A 22,826-nucleotide genomic window follows, 5' to 3' on the forward strand; every position below is an offset into this window, starting at 1 on the left:
ACCTATTAATTATAGGCCCATCTCCTTGATTGATAATACCCTAAATATATTGGGCAGAGTTTTATACAACAAGATTTTAAAGTGGTCAGATGAAAGTGGCATTTTAGAGCCTTGTCAGCTGGGTTTCCGCAGCTAGGTTGGTACCAAAGAACAGTGTTTAAATCTTAACCTGCTCATTGGGAAATATACCATCACACGATCCTCTCCAGTCTATTTGGCCTTTATGGACCTATCGTCCTCTTTTGACCTAGTTAATAGGTCTAAGCTCTGGTCCATCTTATTGGCCTGTGGACTGGATGAGCTTTTGGTACATTTTCTGGCGCATCTCCATAAAGACCTTAAGGCCCAGGTTAGGATTGGTAGTGGTGGTGAGGTCTCTGGAGCCATTGGGGTGGGCAGGGGTGTCAGACAGGGATTTGTTCTGGCACCCCTGCTTTTTATTATTTATATCAATGGATTGAAGAATGGATTGAACAATTCGCTGAAATCCATGAGCCCAGATGTCCCTAGAATTAAGGTTAAACCACTCCTGGTACTATTGTACGCAGATGATGTGGTCCTAATTGGCCGCACCCCGAACTCTCTGCGTATCTTAATACAGACCTTTGCTAACTACATCGGCAGTCTAGATCTATGCGTCAATTTTAAAAAATCTTTTAGAATGTCCTGCGGCCCCGGAAAGCGCCAGCTCAGCTCTATTATTGCAGGTAGTCTAAAATTGACAAGCACTAGTACCTTTCCTTACCTTGGGGTGGTCTTTGCTGCGAACAGCTCATGGACTGAGCATTTGGCTCACTCCAGGAGCAAGTCCTCAAAGGCCATTAATTCCATCCTTAGCCTCCCTCGCCCAAAGAACACAGGTGCTTTTTTAGCTATCTTAAATTTTTTCTCAATGTGTCCCAGTAGCCACGTATGGGGCCGAGATCTGGGGCAAAGCAAACAGCCTCTGCATTCAGCAGGAAGAAAATAGGTTTTGCAGAAAGCTGTTGGGTGTCCCAATCTCCACCCCACAATATATCTACCATAGGGAACTTAATTTAAATTATATTAATGATTTTATTAAGGCTCGTCCTGCTCTTTTTTGGCTATCAGTCCGGAAGAAGTAGGCCGCTTCTTTAACCAGAGAAATCATCAGTGACTGTGTTAAATGTGAGAGAGGAATGGATATACCTTGGCTGTCGGGGAGTGTACCATAGTCTTTGTAGTGTTAATAAAGGTAGCATTTTTTTAAATCCAAGCACAGCCGAAACACTCCATGAAAATGAGCTCTAAAAATGTGCACTTTATACACTATATAACACAGAAAGGTTTGGCACGGAATCGAAAAAACTTTTTGCCTCAAGCTTTATGAACAAAGAACAGTATAGGCATCCTTTACCCATTTATCTCACCTTACCAATGACCCATTGGGAAAGGAGCCTTCTATTCCGTTTAAGAGCGGGCACTGTTAAATTTGTGTTAGGTTTTCCCCTTGGCTACCACCCTAACCTTGATCATGTCCCCTGCCCATGTGATGGTGTGAGTGGACAAACTATCTTACATTTTTTGTTTCTTTGCAAATATTATTTAAAGTACACCAAGTGGTTTTAACCCCATTTTTTAAAAAGCAGAGACCAATTTGCCTGGACAATGCCTACTTGTGGTTACTTACTATGGCCAACGAAGAGTTGGTCTTTCGCACTAGCACTTTTTTGAAAATCGCCACCCGAGCACGTAAGACGATGTCCAACCCCTGAGCCCTTTTACTCATGTTTTATCAAACTGATGTATGAACTGCTATTGCACATTACCATAAACTGTTTAATTCTAAATGAATTTTATAATCATTGTTGTATAACTTGTCATGTTGCTGTGCTTTTATGGATTTCTTGTAATCCGAATAAAGTTGAATCGAATCGAATACTACAATCACTAATAGGTCCAATCAAAAAGATGTGCATCGAATCCTCGGCATAGGCGGTGAAGAGGGTCTCAAAGTAGTACTCAATGGCTTCCATCTCGACATCAAGCTGGACTCCATCTTGAGCATTTAGAGGGAGGAAATAGCAAGGTCAATACGATTTGTGTGTTGTCGTCGGCGGCTTGTCTCTCTACGCTGTGCCTGTCTCTTCCTGGAGCTTTTTTGCAAAACTTTGCAGTAATTTTCCACACTTTCAAATCATGATGTTTCTTGTTTCCTTTGTGGAAAATAAGTGTCCACTATCTCAGTCTAAGGGTTCATAGACTGGGGCCTAGGACTCAATTTCTCACAATGCACCTGCACAGTCCAGGAAATATCCAGTATCAACTGGTCAGCTGGGGTAATCCCATCTTTGGGCTGCAGGTGACTTGTTCCAACTCTGTTGTACCTGTATGGTAGTCCACTCCTTTTCCTTTGAATCAGACACAGTCCTTTCTTTGGGGTGCCTTTAGAGTGCAGCAGGTGCAGTCCTTTTGAGTGCAAGTCTTCTATGATGCAGTCCCAGGCTCCAGCAAGGCAGTCCTTCTTCTTCTTTTGTTCAAGGTAGTGTTCGGAGGAGCTCCTGCAGCTCTCCCATATTTACTCTCCATTCTGGGCTTGTAAAAGGTGTGGTTACCCCAGCCAATATGGGTAATGTTACCTCACTCTGCTATGACCACTTCCTGCAAAGTGTGGCATAGTTTTGAAACAGAATTCAATGTTCATACAAAAATCAAAATGGAGAAAGCCCTTGGTCCATGTGTCTGTGTAACCCAACCCAAAGGTGTGGCTAACAACTGACTACACTGCCCTTCCATCACCTCTCGTAATCTAATTAGGGGAGATTCAATCTGGCTGGGGATTAAGGAAGTGGGGGCTGGCCTGGGCCCTGTTGCATCTGTTCTCCTGTCTTTGAAGTTAAGCTTATCTCCCCAGCTCCCTTCCTCTCGCTTCCTCTCCTGGTTTTTCCAGGAAGCAAATCTCCTCCTACCAAATGCCTGTATTGTTTCAGCCCTGGCCTCTTTACACCTGCTCAGGGAGCAGCTTGTCTCAGGCTGTCAAACATTCACCAATCAGAAGAGGCTGCTACAGGCTGTTGTAGGTAACTTCAGCATAGTTTGTTCTAAAACTACTTTCCTGTAATACTTATGACCTCGGCAAGTTGTTGGATTTATTACTATTATTTTGATACTTTGAATGCTATCGCGAACTAGCTCACAAGGAAAGATAGACTTTACAACGTTTATTAAAGAGAAAAACGTCTTTGGCTGTTTTTCTCTACCAGGGCATAGAAAACATCTTTTATCTTGTCCCTGCTTTTTATGACAATGGACCCCACCCTTGTGGCGCTCACGGCAGACAGTAGGGAAAACGTATATGTTATAAAAAGGTAACTTTGGACGTACTTTTAATTCCAAAGTCGAATTTTGATATACTTTTATTTTAAAACCAGCCTTTTAAATGACAACAGATGCCATAGCAATGTACGCTTAAGTGCGTTAAGTCCACTGAGTTCTCTAAACCTACATCCCCTGACATATACTAGGGACTTACAGGTAGGTTGTCTTGGCCAATTAGAATTATACCGATTACCATATACCTTTAGAGGACAGAGCACTGACCCAGGGCAATTTCAGAGTCTGTAACCACCAGCATCTGTCAAAAAAAGGGGGTGATATGGGCAAAAAGGATGACTTTCCTACCCATACCTTTACATGAACAATGCATTTACATTATTGAAACAGCTGCATCCTAACAGTCATCCCAACTATAGCCTTTATCCTCATTTCTACCTTAACACTATAACACTCCAGCAACACCCCTAATCCTAAACTTAACTCCAACACTGACCTTTATCCTAGAGTTAATTATCACCTTTTTCCCTAACCTCACCTCAAATTATATATGCAATCCTAAGCCTACATGCTACCCTGTCCCTAAACTTAAGCCTAAAACTGACCCAAACCCTACCACAATATAACTCTCTCCCTTAACCTAATCAAATACATACACCTAACCCTAAATGTAACCCTATTAGTCTGTCAGTATTCTTTACCCTAACACTGTTGCAAGGCCAAACCTTTTCCTTATGAGAACACCCTCAACGCTGTCAATTGCTGAGGTTATCGAATACCAAGTCTACCTAGTCTTGATTCCACCTCATGCCTTTTTCTTTCTCCACCCTACACTTCCTGTCTCTATTTCTTACTCTTCCATTTTCTTTTCCATCCTTATTTCCACCCATTGTCACTGTTTCCTTTCATTCTTCCTCTTCTGCCTTTCTCTTTGACGCTCAGAGTCAAAGTCTGAGGATGTAAAAACTAAGCCAAGGCCTCCAAAAATGATTACCACTGAAAACTGTCCATCGAAGCATGCCCAAATTATAATTGTTCTTTATGGAGGGTATTTCTTAGAACCAGGTCGATCAATCAATCAATCTATTAAGATTTGTAGTGCGCGGCTGCTTCACCCATGAGGGTCTCGAGGTGCTGTATGATGAAACTGCCTGTTCTATTGGTTGAACATCAATATCTTGAGGTACTTCCTGAATGGGTGAGGCTCTGAGGTGCAGGGGGAGGTCATTCCAAGTCTTTGCTGCCAGATGAGAGAAGGAGCGGCCTCCACTGTTTGTGTGGCGGATGCAACAGGTGGCAGCTAGGGCAGGGGATCCAGATCTGAGTTTCCTGGTGTGCTGGTGAAAGGTCACGTGTTGGTTGAGGTACGCAAGTGGAAGGGTTGGTAAAAGAGTCAGTCATATATCACATCAGTCCTGAAGACGCAAGGGTCTTTTGGACAATCTACCATTTTGCTGTAGTCTAGTCTGCCTCTGATTACGTTCTGGTTGCTATGCACATAGCTTTGTGGTACATCACTTGTACTGTAACCACTTACGTCCATGGTAGGAATGGTGCAATCCTCTGCATTGCAGGACTGCATAAGTTGTGTTATGGTTTCACAAAAGCAGAGTAACAGGCAGTGCTTTTCTCAGGGCACCTGACAGAGTACCCTGACTGTCAAACCCTCATCCGTCCGCTGCATTTAGAGGCTGGTGAACTGGCAGCTTTCTATCAATGGAGCCCCCATTCCCTCTGTTAATGGAAAAGCAGAGTAACAGGCAGTGCTTTTCTCAGGGCACCTGACAGAGTACCCTGACTGTCAAACCCTCATCCGTCTGCTGCATTTAGAGGCTGGTGAACTGGCAGCTTTCTATCAATGGAGCCCCCATTCCCTCTGTTAATGGAATGCTTCCTTCAGCAGCCTGACTGAGTAGGGGCCCCCTAGAGGAAGGACATTAAAACACAACCCTATTTATGGTGGAAAGTGTAATGTCCTTTTTTTGTCTGTCACCTCCAGGTTTTCAGTAAAAAAATAAATAATGCCCCACAGCCACTGAAAAAAAATCCATGGTTGTCTGGATCATTCGTTTTTTGTTTTTCAATAGCAAACTCCAAATGTGGGAATTCATTTTTGAAAAACAAACACTTGGTTAAAGTTTGGTGAATAGTTGCCAAAACTAATGGATATTGTACACAAAACATTTTGTACTTTAACAGGAACTACAATGATGGCAGTTTGTAGCAAGGTTAAAGATTACAGCTATGCCAGTGTTGTTCTATAAATTTGATGGACAATGCTCCATCGAGGTCGTGGACACTCCTGGGAGTAGCCGTGCGCTTTACAAATACCCAGTAACATTAAAATTAACATTAACATGGACCTAATACTCCCCACCACCCTGTGGGGCTGTATTGCACCTGTCAAACTTAAAATCTGGCTTTCAAATTGAAACAGTCTTTGAACTAAAATGTGCTGAAAACTGAGTTAAATGAACATGTATTTTCTGTGTTATTTCTTTTTTAGGTTTTTATTTTGATGCCATGGAGATTACCCCTGAAGCTCTTGGGATTCACAGATTTAATGGTGAAAATCAGAAGGTAAACCATTTGACAATGTATGTTACTGTATTTTGGAAAACAAATTTGGCAGTGTCAGGAGGGTTCGGGTGTGACACCTCCCCCAATTAATACATTTTTGGCTGGATAGTTTGGTCTGGGGAAGCCAGAGTCGGGTCTGCTATGTCCCTGTTGGTTTTTCCTGTTACCTTAATTTCACTAAGTGGTTTTAACTTGTTCAATTTTGGATCAGGAACCTAAGCATGTTTAGACCCAGATCTACAAAGATTTTGCGTCTGGGTTGCATCACATTGTTGACGCATGCTGACGTAAAATCCTTGACAGTATTTACAAAGTTATGCAGATATATAGATGTGTATGGTTTTGTTAGAAATAGCAGCACAATGCAGTGCAATGCACTGCCTTGCATTACTTTGCATCAGGTAGGCGTTCCACGAGTGGTGCATGGTTGTGCCCGTGCATCCACCCATGGATTTTAACTAACCCTGGGCGTAGTTCGCGAAGTAGCACTTCGCGAAGCTACGCAAAGTGCACTTCGGACTTCGCGAGCTACGCGTAGCACTTCGCGAACTGCGTAGTACCCTGTTCGCACTGTGCAAGATGTCGTTTTCAATGATTGCACAGTGCGGACAAGCAACCGGCACTGTGCAATCATTGAAAACGGCATCTTGCACAGTGCGAGCTGTAGTTTTCTGCTGCTCGAGTAGATTTTTACTCGAACAGCAGCTTTCTCAACGCGGACTGGTAGTTTCTCATCGCGAGCGGTCGCGAGCATACACGACCACTCGCAATGAGAAACATGACCTCCTCGCGTTGAGAATCTTGCCAGGAAGTTTATTTTCCACGCTCGCGATCGCCAACTTGATGTTGCTGATCGCGAACGAGGAAAAAGTCTCGCCGGGATGTCATTTTGCTTGCTCGCGGTCGCCAACTTGACGTTGAGGACCGCGAGCAAGCAAAAAATGACCTCTGCACTACGCAACACTACGCTACGCGTGTTTGCACTGTGCTATGTGCAATTTGCGTAGTGCGAAGTAGTGCAAACTTCGCAAACTACGCGAGCGTAGCGTAGTGCTTTGCCCAGGCTTAATTTTAACACAAACCCTTATTTAGATAGGCTCAGATTTTTAAAGATTTTGTGACTGGGTTGTGTCACTTTTCTGATGCAGCCTGATGCAAAATCCTTTTCGGTATTTATAAAGTCGCACAAATGTCGATTTGCATGGCTTTGTAAGAAAAGAAAACGCTGCCTTGGATTACTTTGAGAGAGATAGGTATTCCATGGGTGGTGCATGAGTGTTCCCTGGCATCCACCTATGGATTTTGACTTAGACCCATATTTACAAGAGCTGTGGACATGGGATTGTTTCAAAATGGTGCTCCTGCCTGAGGCTGGAGGAACAAGAGAGAAAGTTCTCTTTGTTATTTCCCCTTTGCATATGTGCTGCATTCAGTAACACACATACAAATAGGAAGAAGTCTCCAAGGATAGATTTTGTGAAGGAAGGTACCCATTCTTGCACAACTAAACCCTGACCATAACACAACACCCTTTCACTATGGCGCAAGTGTGCCTGTGTTGGCGCTATACGAACTCCAGCCCATGACGAGGGCAGAACTGTGCCATTTCTTTGAAGATGATGCAACACAGCACACCCACTTTGCTTGCTGAGCTGTGTTGTGTCACTTACTTGTACCCCTTAGTGATAGGATATACCTGGTGCTGATGAACAGTAAAGAGAAATAATAGGGCAGATGATCAGATGGCTTTTTTCCGATGTCATCTACTCCGTTGGGCCATCGAAGGATGTTTTACACGGACAGAGTACATTTTAATCCATCAGTGTAAAACTTTGTTGTTGCAATAGAGTACCTGTCCTCAAAATTCTAAATGAGCCCCGGAGGTCCAATTAATGCAAATCAGTACCTGCTCCTCGTGGGAAGAGTCCATTCCAAACCTTGGTCACCTCACACATTCACTCTGTGGCCCACTGCTTTTTTAGTTGGGAGAGTTGAGATTCACACCCTCTGAATCTTACTGACCAAGCTACTACCCTGTGGATTGGATGGCTTCTACTTGACTCTTCCCAACACTGATTCCAATATCATCCCTTGTTCTCATTACAGTTTACAATCTGCTTAGCAGCCTCTTAAAAGCTCAGGGACTGTCAATGCAAGAAACTGAAGTTGGCTGACCCAGCCACTTGGAATGACAAAAGATTTGGGGAGCGTAATATGTACATTCATCATAGAAGTACTTTTTGGTGATGACCATAGTTCTTCAGGCACTGTCCAATGAGAAGCTTAATGCACTGGCAAAGAATGAGGAAATGTATGATCTGGTAGCCGTCTTGGCTCTTCCACCAAACCTTTGCTCTACAGTGCTACCATTTAGTGAAGCAGACATAGGGGCTTTTGAAGAAAGCACATTATGAGCCAGCTTCTTCCAAGCCTCTGGACAAAAATACAGAGTTTCCAAGGATGCCAGTGTTTATCTTGCTGGGAACCCTGCATCTCTCTCTCTTATGCTGATGGTAGTCTCCATGGTGGAAATGTTTGTGTTCAACTTTGGTAAGGAGCATGTGAGGAAAAGGCTGCAGATGGCGTGTGAACTCAATGACGCTGCTGCATTATTCATTAACTTTTGTATGTGCAGCATTGTGCTCTGTCGAAGTACTCTACGAAAAATGGGAGACTCACGGCAAGGTTACTCATGTACCATTTGACATGAACATAGTGTTTGATTAGTTTGATTATTCTATAGATGTGTAATGGATCACAGTGGTTTGCCACTGCTTTTCCTTTAGTTTGGTGATCATGATCTTTTAGGATTCCTCCTCTTTGCCAAGTACTCATTTGAGATTTTGTGAATCCCTGCCCTGTGTGCTCTGCATCTTTTCTTCCCACTCCCATCACTGTTTATGATTCCTGCGCTGAGTGCCACACTCTTCACCAACAAAGACAACCACAGCCTAGAATACTTTCACAAAGTTTCGACATACTTGCTCTAAGCTCTCTTACCCTTGCCTTTTCCTGTGGCACATGTATTTTTGACAAGTGTTTTTTTTATTACCATGGTTAGGAAGGAAGGAAATGCCTCATTCTTCTAAAAGTGTTGTGGACATGATAGGTTTCCTCAGGATATGGTATACTTACCTAGGGGAGTGAAAGAGACTTCATTTTGAGGATTGTTGCAAATTTCCATGCAATCATGGCAGTTAGCCAATTCACCTGATGGCTCCAAATGAATATATCTATCTTGATTGCTTCCCTCTAGCCTCTTCCTGTCAGGAAAAGGCTGCAATCAAACAGACTATTGATTATACAAACAAATTTCAACGGGCACAGACTTTTTAAGGATTTCCCACTCACATTCCCCCACATCGTTGCAATGAAAAGTGTTAGGTTCAGATTGTCTTTGAAATGGAAGAAGGTGTTTGAGTCACTTTTACACTCTGTTAATCAACGTTTTGCTTGGAAAGGCTTGTCCTGTGCTTACTCACAGTCAAAGAATTAGAATCAGGCCCCCCTCACTGCCCCTTAGGGTCCAGGGGGGTGGAAAGGAAAACTTGTGGATCCAGAAGCAGAGAAGCCTAACCTGATGATGAGGAGCAGGACTTCAGCACTGTGTGTCCTCTTTTCTAATGGAAGAGGAAGTCCACTTGTCGCATTCTGTATGAAATGGATCCTAGTTGAGAGGGAGAGGGGATAATATAGGAAGAGCATTTTGCAGGTGAATGACTCTCTGGAGTCAATAGCCAATATCCTTTGTGAGCAGATCCATGCATGGTAAGGTGTGGGACTCATTTTTGGAAAACTAACATTATATCCTTTTATAGGTTTTCGGTAGCATGGGAAGGTAGAGAGAAGAGTTGCAACTGTAATTTATAATGGTGGGCAGGTGCAGGGGGACATGCCAATCTGTGTCAGCATGTCACTAGGGCATCTCAACATGCTGTTGTTAACTCATCTTATGAGTGGCCCTCTTAGAGAAGGTTCAAGAACAAGAACAAGAGAATCAAACTGCAGGCAAATGCATAAATGCCTTCCTCTTTTGTGTGAGGCCCCTACCAGGGCTTTTAAACTCACCAAGAAAGATTTGAGTAAATACACTACATGGATAAGCTGAAGATTTGAGGGCATAGAGGAGGTCTTTTTCTCTTGAAGGGGAGAAAGGTTAAGATTCTTGAAACTGATTTCAACTGATCAGCTGAAAGAAGAAGGAATTGCTAGTAGACGTACTAAAGGATAAAGGGAAAGGAGAAATAGTACAGAGAATAATATTGTCAATAATCAGCTTCTTCGATGCTATACCTAGACTTCGAAGTCCTCTTCAGAATATGATATAGAAGAGGAAGAGAAACTACATTCAGTCCCCAGTGGCACGTACGTCTGCAGCAAGGGCTTTGCTGCTGTATTGACATACATCACAAAAATGCTGGAATCAGAAAATAAGTCTTTCGAGTATTCAGAAATTGTAAAGCTGACTCAAGTATGTCTCACATTGTAGGCCCCTTTACCATGGTGCTGAAGGATACTTTCTCCCTGGAGCTACAGCATAGAAAGAGGGTTGTACTGATTTTTAAATTCTACAAAGGTCTTCATCTCACTGTGAGGTTTCGAAAACATGCTACTTACGCTCTTCATTCCTTCTCGAGAATTTATGGAGTTTTCCATGAGTAGGTCTGCAGATTTGCCATTGAGGCTGGTAGGTTAGGTGTCTTTACTTTCTGATGTTGCTTTTGATGATGTCAGAGGACTGGCCATGGGAGCAGGCTCTTCAGTGGTGGACCATCAGTAGGTGTAGGACAAGAATTGGAAATAAGAAGCAGTTCAAAAAGGTCATCATGGCCAAACTGACATTCATGGGCAACACAAATGACAGGACCTGGATTCCCTCATGCATTCAGCTCTTAGCATTTAGAAGCGTACACTTTGACTTCCTATGAATGACAAGATAGTAGCTACCTCATTCATCCAAGAAAAATGTATCATCCTGACATCAACAATTTTTATCATTTCCTTCTCACTCCTCTGATCAGGTTATGAATCACTTGAAAGGATATCACCAAGTCATGTTTTATGGCGAAGGAAGAACTGCTTCCCAGCAAAAACCCTGAAAGCTCTATGACTCGGCCTATAGGAGAGAGAGGAAGATTATTTTTGTTTGCAGGTGCCTTTTTGTGGCTTCACCCGTGCTACCCCGTGCTCTCCAGGGAGCTAGCATGCTTATTACAGTGGGGTTGCAGGAGGGGGGCATGCCCTCATGCACTTGACCTTTTTGTCTTGGCCTCTTCCCTTTCGTGCCATAGGAGAAGAGGTCTTCTTTTCTTCAGCCACCCATTACTCATGTACGGTATTCCAGTGATTACTGGAGAAAGTCTCTGGCTATATTTTCTCCTTACTAGAGCATATGGATGGGTCATTGTTCGGATTTAAGTAAGACTCTGGGCTTGGAGAGGAGAACGTTCTAAGGTTTCAATAATCTTGATCAGCCATTGGCCAGGCCCCCATTCTTTTCATTTTCTCTACCCGTATCAGTGCTATCTTAAAGTTTTTCAAAGGGTGTCTCTTCTTAAACATGAATCAAATTAAATATTATCTCTCATGTTTTCCTTTTTATAACAGGTAAGGTTCTAAACAGAGCTCATTGTAACCTTTTTCTTATATTTTCATGTCTGTGTTCTCCAGGTTTCTAATTTTCCAAAGGAGGTGGAAGTGCGGGCAGTAATTGAGAGTCAATTCATGGCAAAGAGGATTCATGCTGAAAGACTGGGATATAAAATCAGTAAGTTTGATTGTTTTCCACTTAAAATTTTATTGATAAAGTAGCAAAACAGACAGCATTCTAAATTCTATGTGCACAAATCGCTATGTGGTTGGTCATTTTTGGAGTTAGTGATGAACATTTGAGTTAAGGGTGTAAAAATTATACTCCAGCTGCTACTGGAGCCAAAATAAATGCTGTGACTCATGAGTAGTTTGACAAACGGTGTGTCGGCCGACAATAACATAATGGCTCCTCTACATCTCTCTATTGCAAACCCCCTACCCCCGGCAACCTCAATCATTCATATGCTTGTATAGAAAATTATATGTCTCAGAAAAGAAAATGTTTGCTTTACATTTGTCTTTTTATCAACAATCAAATAGAAATCCCAAAAAGTGTTTTTAAGTATTATTGTTGCACATCATAGGCAATATCCTAAGCATCATTCTTGCACATCACTACAAATAAAATACATGCAATTGAAACCACGTTCTTCTCTTGCATACCGTCATTCATACTACATACACACCCTCATCTTTAATTTAAAACCATTTGATATGTATCAGGATATATTTCCTACTTGGTCCTATATATTTCTCAGTTACAGTTGTTTTCACATTTTATTCTTTATGCTTTATGACACAATTTATTATTATGTGCTTCATTAATCTTGTACTTCACACAGTCATAAATCCATACTGGTGTGGCATGTATTCAATTATTTCTCAACACGTGTTTCGGCATTAAACGTCTTCTTCAGGAATGCCACATCAAGACCTCTATATTATATTAGTGACCTGCAAACAAAATTAAAATTCTACTGAGCCATATATTTCATCCAATTGTAATACCACCTCAATACCCACTCAGTACAAAGTTGGAACCGTCACCTGTCACATACTTCCATCTTGTGCGGGTGAACATTCATACTATCTCACAGGCCGTCACCAGTGCGACAGAAGAATCCGCAAGAGTTTGGATCAGACCCTGTCACCTCATGTGAAAAAAGTGGAGCGCCTTGCTTTATTCAGGTAGTACAACTATTGGCACCACTGTGTACTTATCTCTATCTGTGTCATATGAACTAGTTCATGTGCTATGTATATAACCTACTGGTGGTCGCCAGTAGGTAGTTATAGTTAGGACCAAGTTTCCATAGGAAGAGCATTTTTTTGTTTTGCTTATAACTTTAGCGTCGTTTGATGAATCGTCATGAAATGTTCCAAACTAATTCTTTGTTCATATCTGATCCTATGTTGAAAGTTTGGGGGTGATTCGTCAAGGGGGGGGGCCGAGAAAAAAGGGGGGGGTCCCAAAACGTGTTTTCTCCATGTTAATTTCCATAGGAAACTTTAGACAAGGCTACGGGTCGAACGGGTGAACGGAATTACCCCAAATTTGGCAGAAAGCACGCTTTTGTTTATCTGGTGTAAATCCGTTCAGTAGTTTTTGAGAAGTATCGAAATTTACAGATATCGACATTTGGGAATTTTGCCATCTGATTGGCTGAGGCGTTACAAGCACGAGCTTGCTACTTATTGGCTGCGAGCGGTGCGAGCGGTTGCAACTAGGAAGTGTTGGCCGCCATTTTGTGGTTCTGTTGAAGCGAGTAAGGGGAAAAAAGGGCAAAAAAAGTAGGAAAGAGGAGGGTAGGAGAACTGTAACCTCTGTGGGGTGTTTAGGGTGTGCTATAGAGGGGGTGCAAAGCGAACTACTCATACCTACCGGTCTGAAAGTGCTGGGTACGGAAATTAAGTGAGGTATTGCATAGTCTGATGCTGCTAAGGTGAGCTGCTGCGGGAGTCGGGGATGAAAGTGTGAGCCTAAACTGTGTGTCTTATGGTGTGAAGTCATGTACCCTGGCCGCTGCAGCACACCTGTGGAAGTAGTGTCAGCATGTGTTTATACCTACTAGGATGAACTACTGACTCCTACTGGTTTGAAAGTCCTGGGGTACGGACAATATGTGAGGTATTGTCTAGAGTCTCTTGGTGTTAAGCTGAGGTGCTGCCGGAATCAGGGATGAAAGCGTGAGTCTAAACTGTGTGTAATATGCTGTGAAGTCATGTGCTCTGGCCACTGTGCCACATCTGTCAAGTAGTGTCAGCATGTAGTTATAACTACTCGGAGGAACTTTTGTTTCGAACATTGTAACTTGTGTATGGTGCTTAGGGGGTGTTATACAGGCAGTGCGAAGGTAAATTTGCACGTATCAAATCAATATGGTATTTGAAAAGCGCAAACTACTCACCCCTATGGGTCTGAAGGCCCTTGAGGCCGACATGGAAATTATGTGAGCTATTAAGTGAGCTATTGCCCAAAGTCACATGGTGCTGATCTGAGGTGTCCAAAGGTGTTCTTCATAAGCATTTCCAAACCTACCCCAGTCAGTGTGCCTACGTCATTTCCACCACAATGCACAATCATGAGGTCAGGGTGTGGAAGATGCAAAGCGGTTTTAACCAAAGGTAGCAATTGGTCCCACTTCAATCTTCTCTGTGTAAACCATTTAATGTCCACATTTTGTATACCTAGGTCTAAGTCAATAGATCTGTGTTCTGCATACCTCTTGCACCTGAAAATATAGCTATGCCCTACGATCCACACTAGCATTTTGAAGGTATGGCTGGAAGGTATGGAAAGATGTCTGTAGCTCATGCAGTTCCTTGGTAGAATAAGAGATATGTTTAAAGATGGGGAAGTACTTTTTTTTGCCATACAAAACGATACGTGATTGGGAGATGAAAAGCATTCTTTTTTAAAAGTAGGGTGCACATTCGTTTTGTGCAAAAGCATCTTTGTGATTGGTTAAGAAAAAGCAGTTTCAATGTGGAGTACATATCATAGGATAAAATTTGCTCAATTGAACCACAGCTGCTACTTGCATCTGGAAGGCACTGTTCGAACTTACAACAATCGTGAACTTTTAACCTGCACGTGCCGTTAAATGTTTGAGAAAATGTTGCAAAAGAATATTGTTAAGTTTAAAAAAATTGATGAACTTTTAACCTGATTGTGTTGTAGAATGTTCTAGAAAGTGTGTTGATAGAATACGTTGCACTTCTGACTTCTATGTGTTGTTGAATATTAAAAAAACGGTTTATATGGAAAATTAAAAAGAAACCAATAGAGAGAAGTTTTGAAACCTAAAAGAATCAAGGAACTATTCAAATTTGTTCTTTACATGTGTTTATGTGTGGAGCAACAAAATTATAGACACAACAGCACCAGGGAGAGGAAGAAGCAGGGAGTGGGGGGACAGGGGAGATGGGCAGAATGGCACACATGCACAATTAAGTACAGCGCAAGTATAGACAAACAATGGCCAAAAGTAAACACACCAACAAGGAGCACAAGTCACACAACCCGCCAACATCACACCACTGAACGAGCATAGAAGTGAAAACCACGCTGCATTCATACAGGATGTGAACAAAGGCCAGTCGGTGTTGTGGGATGCTGTGACCGTGGTCATCATGGATGAGATGCCCAGCATGTGGCACATGGGCGAGTTCACTGTGTGTTACGTTGCCAAGCTGCTCTTCCCTCCCACGAGCCCCCACACTTTTCTATGGTGCACTGTTGTATCTCGTGCACTCGTACAGCACACCATTGTAATGCCTATTCGCGCATGTCTTGCTACATTCAAACTTCACCATCACAGTGCCGTTTGGAGGTGGTGCATGCCACTTTACAACATCGAGTGCTGCAACCTTTGTGGCAGGCCACACTAGAACACAGAGACACACTTAACGCACATCCTGTACACGGACATGTCCGAGACACCCCGTTCCCCTTGCCGGATAGGCACACCCCTGCGCTGACCTGTGTACTCCGGACCAGCACACGCCGGTTGTGCATGCAGGAGGATGCGTGCGTAGCTACATGTCCAGGCTCATTGCCAACGCTGAGGTGACAGCACACTGTGATGTTGCAGGGCTCGTGCCTATCATCCTAAGACAATGACCACAGGGACACACTTGCTCAGATGCCGGTTTGGGGGGTGTTGGCGGTCCTGGAGTTGTTGAGATGAGTCTTGTGGCCCTCATGGGTATCCCTGTATCATGCTCATTGACTCTATGGCACCTGTGTGTGTTCTGGTGTGGCTCTTGGCTGTGTTCCGTTTCATGGTGCAGGTAGACATCCTGTTTAACACCAGCAGAAAGCAGGTGTAAAATCCCTGGTGCTAACGTGGCTTATCGCCGGAATTTGTTTCGCAGTGCAGTTGGTGTGAAAGTTGTGATGTGATTTTTTTCGTGTGCAGAACAATATATGAACTGAGCAGTGTATCTCGTCAAGATCCAGCACCTGGCACACTATTCCCAATCAATATAAATACAATGAGATTTCTTAATTGATTTTGTGTGTACAATGTAAGTGCAGCCACTACCTCAGTGCAATTCAGTACAGGATTTTAGTATTTAGAATAAATCGCAAAGGTGCACCTCGTGTCTTTTTGTACAGGAACGGCTAGTCTGCATTTCATTATCAGCACTTTAATGGAAGTAAAGTTGAGATACATCTAACACACTATTCAGAAGTTGGTGCAAACTGCAGACATCACCAGCATTCCCGTGATAAGTGCCCCAAAATTCAACACCATTTATGGACTCCATCAAATAACAGTAATAAGAACAAGAAAGAGTCACACAGCAGTGAAGAGAACAACCGAAAACGTTATTAATTTTTTTTTCCAAACTTTATTTTTTTATAAATATATATGTAAACGATAAACGAAAAGCTATTTTCAAACTTTGTTTTTTTATTAACATATATATATGAATGATAAACTAAAAATAAAAATATTAGAAAAGAACAAGGCGGAACACTCCTGTGGGGACCATGGATATCGACGACAGAGCCTGGAAGATAAAGCACAAAATAAAAATGTGTGTAATGGGCATATCAAAGGAGAGAGACACAGAGAAGCAGAGAAGGAAGAAAAAGCCAGAGAGAAAAAGAGAGGGAAGGAAAGAAAGGGAATGAGAAAGGGAGAAGGAAGAGAGAGAGTTAGAGCGATAGAAGGAAAAGAGAGAAAGAGATAGAGACAGAGAGAGAGAGAGAGAGAGAGAGAGAGACAGACACTTCCGCCTCTGCTCATCCATGAGCAAATAATTACCTGGTGCCACCGGAGTGTGCAGCAGTGGGCACTCCACGTGCCCGTCAAAACTCCGCGTATCCCAGATATGTCACTGAGTCCTGAGTCATCAATGGCGGAGACCACATCAGCTTCTCCGTGGCCCAGCAGATCTCACACATGTCGCTGAGTCCTGAGTCATCAATGGCGGAGACCACATCAGCTTTTGGGGCCACCAAGCCTGTGGAACTCAAGTGCGTGCCACGTGGTGGTAGGCCCCTGATGGCCATATGAGCTTCGGGTGGTACTAACCCTGTGCATCTGAAGTCCGCACCAAGGGGGTGGTAGGCCCCTGATGGCTATACAGATCATGGTGCGACTAACCTTCTGCGCAACTTTTCAAAGACTCTTTATGGTTGAGATACGTGGAGTGTCCACCATCTAGTCAGCACCGGCAATAAAGGATGTGACATTGTCGATCTATTATATTTGCGTGGTCACATGGCCTGTGACGCATGTGCTGGATGGGTGTGGTGTGTGTGCAAACCTGCCCTGAGGGAGTGGCCGTGAGATGTTGAGAACTAGACCACTGACCTGCACACCAACAGCGAGTACGCCTGGGACAGGTAGCTATGTGGGGCCAACGTCCGAACGCAATCGCAGTGGTGTGGCGTATGACGTGAGTCGAGCGGATGGGCCGCAGCTGGTCTCTCTGTGAGCCTGGGTGCGAACTGTTCATAACTCACACTACATAAGCATTGAAAAACCATTTTGTGATTCAGTCCGTCAGCTGGCATTTGTCCGAGGCATTTGTGAAAACATATTGGAGTTCTTTCTGTGATAGATACCCCTTTGACGCTGCCTCTCCCCACATCAGCAGGTAACGCACCCTCTTCCCACATTACCATCATACCCCCAACAACCTTCTTGGGCCTGGAAGTGTCCCTGTGCAGTTGGACATAGAAGAATCTTAGTCATGTTTAGATTTACATATAAAAAATGTATTTAAAGAAAAGAATAACAAATAAGACTGAAGGGAGTCTGGTGCTGTGGTCGCTGCCACGAAGTTGGAGTCACTGCCATTCAGGACTCAGGACACAGTTACACATGTGGGATCGGCTTGTGTTAAAGAGGGTTAGTGGGACTACGTGTCGCCGGCCTTGCATATCGAAATATGCCTCACTGATCGAAGGGAGTGTGGTGCTGTGGTCGGTGCCAAGGACTTGGGGTCACTGCCATTCAGGACTCAGGACACAGTTACACATGTGGGATAGGCTTGTGTTAAAGAGGGTTAGTGGCACCAGAAGCATTGAGACAGTATGAGCCTGTGATGATGTTTGGTGTGGACGGGCCGCACTGGGAGCAATGTGTCTTGGCTACTTGACTGCGTCATGTGGAATCAGGACTCTATCTAAATTGTGAGGCGTGCTGACCGTAGTGTAGGCCAGAGGTTGCGGTGAGCAAGGGCCCACAGCCACGTGCATACGTTGGTGGCCCCACCGGCCTGCGTAGTGGAGGTTCAGTGGCACCACGTGTCGCCGGCCTTCCATATGCAACTACCCCTCACTAATCGAAGGGAGTGTGGTGCTGTGGTCGCTGTTACAAAGTTCGGGTCACTGACGTTCAGGACTCAGGACACAGTTACACATGTGGGATCGGTTTGTGTTGAACAGGGTTAGTGGCACCACGTGCTGTTGTCCTTGCATATGGAAGTATGCCTCACTGATGAGAGGGAGTCTGGTGCTGTGGTATCTGCCACGGACTTGGGGTGACTGCCATTCAGGACTCAGGACACAGTTCCACATGTGGGATTGTTCGGTTTGTGTTGAACAGAGTTATTACTACCACATGTTGCTGCCGTTGCATATGGAAATATGCCTCACTGATCGAAGGGAGTCTGGTGCTGTGGTTGTCTCACGGAGTTGGGGTCACTGACATTCAGAACTCAGGACACAGTTCCACATGTGGGATTGTTTGGCTTGTGATGAACAGGGTTAGTGGCACCACGTGTCGCCACCATTGCATATGTAAATATGCCTCACTGATCGAAGGGAGTCTGGTGCTGTGGCTGTCTCACGGAGTTGGGGTCACTACCATTCAGGACTTAGGACACAGTTCCACATGTGGGATCGGCTTGTGTTGAAGACTGTTAGTGGCACCATTTGTCACCGGTCTTCCACAGTGTAGGCCAGAGGTAGCAGTGAGCAAGGACCCACAGCCCCACCGGCCTGCGTAGTGCAGGTTCAGTGGCACCACGTTTCGCCGGCCTTCCATATGGAAATACCCCTCACTGATCGAAGGGAGTCTGGTGCTGTGGTCGCTGCCATTCAGGACTCAGGACACAGTTACACATGTGGGATCGGCTTATGTTGAACAGGGTTAGTTGGCACCACGTTTCGCCGGTCTTCCACAGTGTAGGCCGGAGGCATCAGTCAGCAAAGGCCCACAGGCAGGTGACGTTGACTTGAGCTGCACAGATTGGGAGCATTTGGTCTTCTTAACCCATTATAGTCTCTTACACAATTTGCTTTGCTACTAATCTTGAATTGTGAACCGTGTAACCACAGTGTAGGGCGGAGGCAGCGGTCAGGATGGGCGCACAGCCACGTGGCGATGATTTATGGTGCAGTCAGTTAGTAGCACCTGAAGCACACAGCGTGTGTGCACCGTGCGATGATGCGTGGTCTGGGCGGGCCGCACTGGGAGCAACGTGTCTTGCGAACTGGACTGCAACATCTGCAATCATCACTGCATCTGAATTGTGAGCGCTGCTGTCCGCAGTGTAGATCAAAGGCAGTAGTCGCTACAGACATAAGTCTGCGGTGCTGTGCCGCTGGGTTCGCAGGGGGCCTGTGTCAAGGAGGCCCGCGGTTATGGCGGCAGCCACATGCCAGGGTGAGGGCTGCCACTGTGACAGACTTGTTGGTCTTCCTTCAAGTGAACCACGCCTAGGGCCTGGCCTATTTATTCATACTCCTAAGCTGGAGTGGCGTACGTTGGAGGAACCATTCCGCTTCCGCTTCCTGGGGGGGACAACACAGCTACATGACCGAGATCTTCCCCACTGCCTGAGATAACATGGTTGCATCCACTGTGCACTACACTACAAGTATAAATAGTATATATCCGATTTTGTTGGCATAAGGTATCGATGGAAGAGTGGTGAGATTTGCAGTTTTCACCAAGTTGAGAATGGGTTGATAATTAAAAAACACAGAAAAAAAGATAGGTTTAATGAACATTATAATTAGAAATTAGCATTTAAAAAACCTTTGAAATTCACTGTAAAAACCATAGGTTTCAGGCACGTTATGGTTAGAAATTAGCATTTAAAAAACCTTTGAAATTCACTGCAAAAAACATAGGTTTCAGGCACGTTATAGTTAGAAATTAGCATTTAAAAAACCTTTGAAATCACTGATGACATCATCCACGTCAAAATCTGATGCACCTTATCAGACCCTAATATAACACTTGATACACCCACTCTAAAATACAGACTATCATTTTTGAAACCATGAACACACCAATACCAGTTAGTACATATCCACTCACTAATTCCTAGGTCTACACACACATCCATTCATTCACCCATACAGTCACTCATACATACAGTCAGCCATCAATACAGCATTATCATATTCAGTCACATATCTATACAGACACTCACACACAGCCTCTCCTTCATAGAGTTATTCACACACCTAGTCAGTAATAGAAATAGCCAATTACACTTTCATTTACTCACGTGTACAGTTATACACACACCACGTCACTTATTTAAACATATACTAACACATACTTACACTCTAATACAATAACTAATACAAGCACAAACTGATCCATACAGGCACTCTCACAATCACTCACTCTCACATATAGTCATTTATACAGTCCAACACTCATATATACTTCCTTTCACAAATGGAGTTACTCACATATGTACCACTGAGGCCTCCATTCACTGACCAAGACACTCATACACACACTCACCAAGCCATACAGCCCTTCACAGATACAGACTTGAACACATATACCCAGTGAATTATCCACTCACACATCTATGCACAGAGTCACACTCTCCACCCACCTACACAGACACTCAGGCACTCATACAGGTACTCAGACAAGCAATCAATAGCTCATATAGATCCTCATTTAGTTGCTAACCAAACCATGGAACTGCTTACACACCAACTGAGAACCTAAACTGTGTGAATGTCTGTATCAGTTCCTAACACATGAATTAAGCAAGACATAATTAATCACTCACTTCATCCATCCATCCTGACTCTTATACACCCATTCATTCTTCAATACATCTTGGCATATATATACAAAACATATTTACATTTTATAGAAACACATATTCACTGGATGATGTCATCAGTGATGTCATTTGAGATGGCATCAGTGATGTCATCAGTGATGTCACTGACCATGTCATGAATGATGTAATATGTGACGTCATCAGCAGTGCATTGCGGGGGCGCGAGTTATAGTTAGCCCAACTAACTATAACAGGGGAATTTCTCTGGTTTTCTATGAGTGAAATGTCCATCTAACTATAACATACCTGAAACCTATGTTTTTTTCAGTGAATTTCAAAGGTTTTAATTTCTAATTTCTAACTATAACGCATAATGAAGCTGTCCCCTCATGTGTGGCTCAACAAACCTGGTATAACCCAAAAACAGTGCTTTAAATGGTATGGTACTGTCTGGTACTGAGTACTGGCTTTTTTTTATTTTGAGAGGGAGAGTACCTGCACTTCTGAAGAGTGATGTAATACGTTTAATTGGAGAGTACCCGCACTTCTCAGAAACAAGCAGGTGCTCTGGTTCAGAGTACCTGCACTTCTATTTTTCCATTTCAGGCACTGCCTAAAAAGATGAATCTTCATACCTGAAATAGCACTCTATGTTGTGTGCCTCTTCGAATGTAACAGATGCTTGTGTGATAGCCGTATTTGGAAAGGAATCGGTTAACTACGAATGTAGGGCAAAAATGCATCAAGGATATTAGTTATATTTTTGCCATAGGAAGTTCTACTGTATTTCTCCACAATATTTTACGTCCAGAGATATTTTGATGATATGGCCAGGTTAAGTCTCAAATTTGTTTTTGATTTGCAAATTGAAAATTGCCTACTACTATGGTTGCACATTGGCCCTAACAAGACCCCTTAGCCTTGAAAAAATCCAAAGGACGAAACACGTGTCGGCCTTATCTGTTGTCTGTATTCTCAAGACTTTGGAATGTTCAAAGAATAAAAACCATGTATGAAAGAAAAAAAGAAGCATGGTTATGGACCACACATGCTTATTGATCTTGAAATATTAACATTTGTGCTGCTTCATCTTGACTTACAGACTTCTATTGTGTGCTTGGGTACTTATGTCTGTATAGTTTCGGCCTGGAGTCTTCGCTCTAGGTAGTTGTGCACCCCAGATGGCAGGGTGGCCAGCACCACGATAGCACTACCAGCACAGATCACTATCGTTTGTACCATTACTATATCCCGGACTCTAGGAAACAGATGTGCAAACTGTTGTACTCCACGATAAGTCCTCACAGCCATATCATGTAGTGCACCCCAATTCTCACAGGGCCTGATTCACAGAACTAACTTAAGACAAAATCCTAAACTTACTACCATTTTGGTATTCACAGAAGGCACTTACTCATTTTGGTATTCACAGAAAGCACTTACTCATTTAGGTATTCACAGAAGTTAGGAGTCCTAACTTTAGGACTCCTAAATGCCTTCTGTGAATACCGAAAGTCTTAAAGTTAGGATTTTTCTCAGTTTAGGAGTAGTAAAGTTAGGACTTGTTAGAAATGGGATTTCTGGTTGGCTAGGGCTTGCGCCAAAGCCAGGTAGAAACCACCACTGTAGTCAGGGCTGGGGAGTTACACGCCAAAGATAACCCCTGCTCACCCCCTTGGTAGCTTGGCACGAGCAGTCAGGCTTATCTCTGAGGCAATGTGTAAAGCGTTTGCGCGCGCATCCAGCAACAACACCCAAGGCCCACCACAAAGGAAACTCCACACAAGGTATTATATAAAAATAGCCTTTGTATTATACCAAAACACATTAGATAAAAACACACACTTTACAATGTG

At 43.5% G+C, this 22,826-nt stretch overlaps 1 protein-coding gene across 1 annotated transcript in view; it reads left to right on the forward strand.

The window, feature by feature from the left end:
* XYLB (xylulokinase) overlaps window positions 1-22,826 on the forward strand; it is a 738,622-nt gene that overhangs the window by 289,102 nt on the left and 426,694 nt on the right. Inside the window, exons 14-15 of the mRNA XM_085632025.1 lie at window positions 5,801-5,874; window positions 11,545-11,641. Of these exons, the coding sequence (XP_085488151.1) occupies window positions 5,801-5,874; window positions 11,545-11,641 (171 nt within the window). The remainder of the gene's footprint in view (window positions 1-5,800; window positions 5,875-11,544; window positions 11,642-22,826) is intronic.

Source organism: Triturus cristatus, chromosome 10, assembly GCF_964204655.1.
Source record: "Triturus cristatus chromosome 10, aTriCri1.1, whole genome shotgun sequence".
Lineage (NCBI taxonomy): Eukaryota > Metazoa > Chordata > Amphibia > Caudata > Salamandridae > Triturus > Triturus cristatus.